The sequence below is a fragment of the Miscanthus floridulus genome, chromosome 18 (assembly GCF_019320115.1).
Source record: "Miscanthus floridulus cultivar M001 chromosome 18, ASM1932011v1, whole genome shotgun sequence".
In the NCBI taxonomy this organism is placed as follows: domain Eukaryota; kingdom Viridiplantae; phylum Streptophyta; class Magnoliopsida; order Poales; family Poaceae; genus Miscanthus; species Miscanthus floridulus.
Window position 1 is genome coordinate 84,071,948 of NC_089597.1, and position 2,464 is coordinate 84,074,411.

The following is a 2,464-nucleotide window of genomic DNA, read 5'->3' on the forward strand; positions in this document are numbered from 1 at the left end:
TCTTGACCTCTTGTCAAACCACTATTCCCTGATGCCCAATCCATGGATCCCTGTTCCCACCAGTGAATAATAAAATAAAATAAAAACCACAAAAAGGGGGCTCCACTAGTTGATTAGCCACTTGAATTCGGGCAGCAAAAAAACACAAAAAAGGGGGCTCCACTAGTTGATTAGGGCAGCCAGCACATAGCTTTGGTACGTGGCTTTAAATAGCCCCTCACTCCACCCTCCTCTACTCGTGCTAAAACGCAAACCCCAAAGCACCTCCACGATCGAACAAGCACTACTCTCTCACCACAAACCAACACGATCTCTCTCGAAAATCAAATCAGCGCAAGAAATCAAAGTCGAGCAGCCGCAAGCGCAACTGGATCGAGGAGAGATGGCGATGGAGCCGAACATGGCGCGGCGCCTGTGGCACGTGGTGCGCGCCGTGCTGTTCATGCTCCGCAAGGGCATGCCGAAGCGGAAGCTGGCCATGGACCTGCACCTCCTCGTCCACTGCGGCAAGATCGCCGGCAAGGCCCTCGGCAACCTCATGACCGCGCACGGGCACAACAGCCACCACGACAACAAGGCCGCCGCCGCGGCTGACGCAGCGGCGCCGCCTCCGCAGCAGTTCTCGTGCGGCCGCACCCTCGACCCGTCCCTCGCCGTCTACGACCCGCGCGGCACGCGCGAGGTGGAGTTCAGCTGCAGCAACACCCCCTCGTACCCGTCCCTCCACCTCAACCTCATCCCCACCGGCAAGCGCCGCCGCCGCAACAACAACAGCCGCCGCGGCACGCACCGCGGCGCGAACGGCGCCGAGCCCGGCTGGTACAACTACGACGCGGCCGACATTGCCAGGGTCTTCGAGATCCTCAACAACAACGACCAGCTGCTCAGCGGCGGCGGCGGCGACGATGTCACCAGCTCGGACCAACAACCGTCTCCCCTCGCGCTGACCGCGACGCCGTCGCCGGCGCTGTGGGCGAGCTTTGGCCGCACGCCCAAGCACGCGAGGCAGCTCAGGATCACCGACTCGCCGTTCCCGCTCAGGGACGACGAGGACGGTGGCCAGGTGGACCTGGACGCCGAGGAGTTCATCAAGAAGTTCTACGAGCAGCTGCGCACGCAGCAGTGCCTCGCCACCGCCACGCCGGACTACTATGGCGGCGGGTATGCGCCACCGGTCTCTGGCATCGCCTAGAAGCCATGAAGCCATGCATCCACATTACACACATGTGTGTGTGTGTCCATAGAGTGTTAGCTTGGATGAACCTTAATTTTGTTCAGGTGTGAAGTGTGTCGTCTGTGCTAAACTCCATATACTATATATTAGTAGCAGTGTTTGTGCATGCATGCATGGATAAAGCATGTTCGTTGAGAGCAAGCTACTCATAGAGCTAGTCTAGAGCTTGGTCTTGGTGAGGGAGAGAGATTTTGCACAACAACATGTTTGCAAGCTAGATCCATGCATGCATAGTATATATATGTGTAAATTTTGTTTTGGCGGCATGTATTTTGCTGCAAGTAATATGGTACAGGTTGTAAACTTGCAAAGACATTAGCACTGAAGAAGAACACTAGTGATAAGAGCATTTCCGAGATCCTTTCTAAATCACACTCTCTAAATCATTGTTTGGAGTCATTTACATAAAATTCGTTTTCTATATCTTTTCACTCCAACATTTTTTCTGTATATCATGCACATTCTAGAGAGCCATTCTCGTATTCTATTTTTGGCTAGCGAAAAATTCGGAATAGAAGATGGTTATATTTGGATGACCATTTAGAAACAGAAATGCTATACCACACCCATGTGTTTTAGAGCAATCCAACACATGATTTTAAAGCCGTCTGATCTTCCCCAGCTCCAGCACGCCTTCGTTCGATCTGTGCCCGCGCCACCACTGTGGCCTCACCGCGCCGTGCCGTGCCCGCCCATGCCCGCGCCGCTGCAGCCTCGCCGCGCCGTGCCCACGCCGCCGCCGCTCCCATGCCAGCGCCGCCGCTGCTCCCGTGCCTACGCCGCCGCGATTTGTTGCTTGTGATTTATGCCGACACAACCGTGATTTGTCCTTGTCCTTTCATAGAAAAAAATATTTGTTGTGATATGAGATTTGTGATTTGTTGTTGCTTGTGATTTGTGCCGACATAGCCGCAGCCAAGGGTGGGGTGGCCAACGGCGGCAGGCAGGGGCGAGTTTTTGCAGTGCGTCTGGAGGTAGAAGAAGGCTGCACTAGTAGAGAACAGACCTTTGATCCTCGGCCAAAATGGGCTCTAGTCCCGGAATTTTTTGCCCCCGGGACTAGAAATACCTTTAGTCCCGGTTGGTGGCTCCAACCGGGACTAAAGGTCCCTGCCCAACGGCTACTGCGCCAGACAGAGGTGGCAGGGACCTTTAGTCCCGGTTGGAGCCACCAACCGGGACTAAAGGTATACTTTTACTCCCGGTTTGTGGCTCCAACCGGGAGTAAAG

The 2,464-nt window shown here is 54.9% G+C and overlaps 1 protein-coding gene across 1 annotated transcript; it reads left to right on the forward strand.

Annotated features, from left to right (window-relative positions):
- Window positions 1-254: 254 nt before the first annotated feature.
- On the forward strand, window positions 255-1,545 carry LOC136521333 (uncharacterized). Its single transcript, XM_066515063.1, has one exon. It carries the CDS (start codon window positions 383-385, stop codon window positions 1,190-1,192), a length of 810 nt encoding a protein of 269 aa, XP_066371160.1. The 5' UTR covers window positions 255-382; the 3' UTR covers window positions 1,193-1,545.
- The last annotated feature ends 919 nt before the right edge of the window (window positions 1,546-2,464 follow it).

Bases quoted from the DNA above. Each gene is read 5' to 3' on its own strand.
- LOC136521333 (XM_066515063.1), top strand. From the start codon at position 383: ATGGCGATGGAGCCGAACATGGCGCGGCGCCTGTGGCACGTGGTGCGC.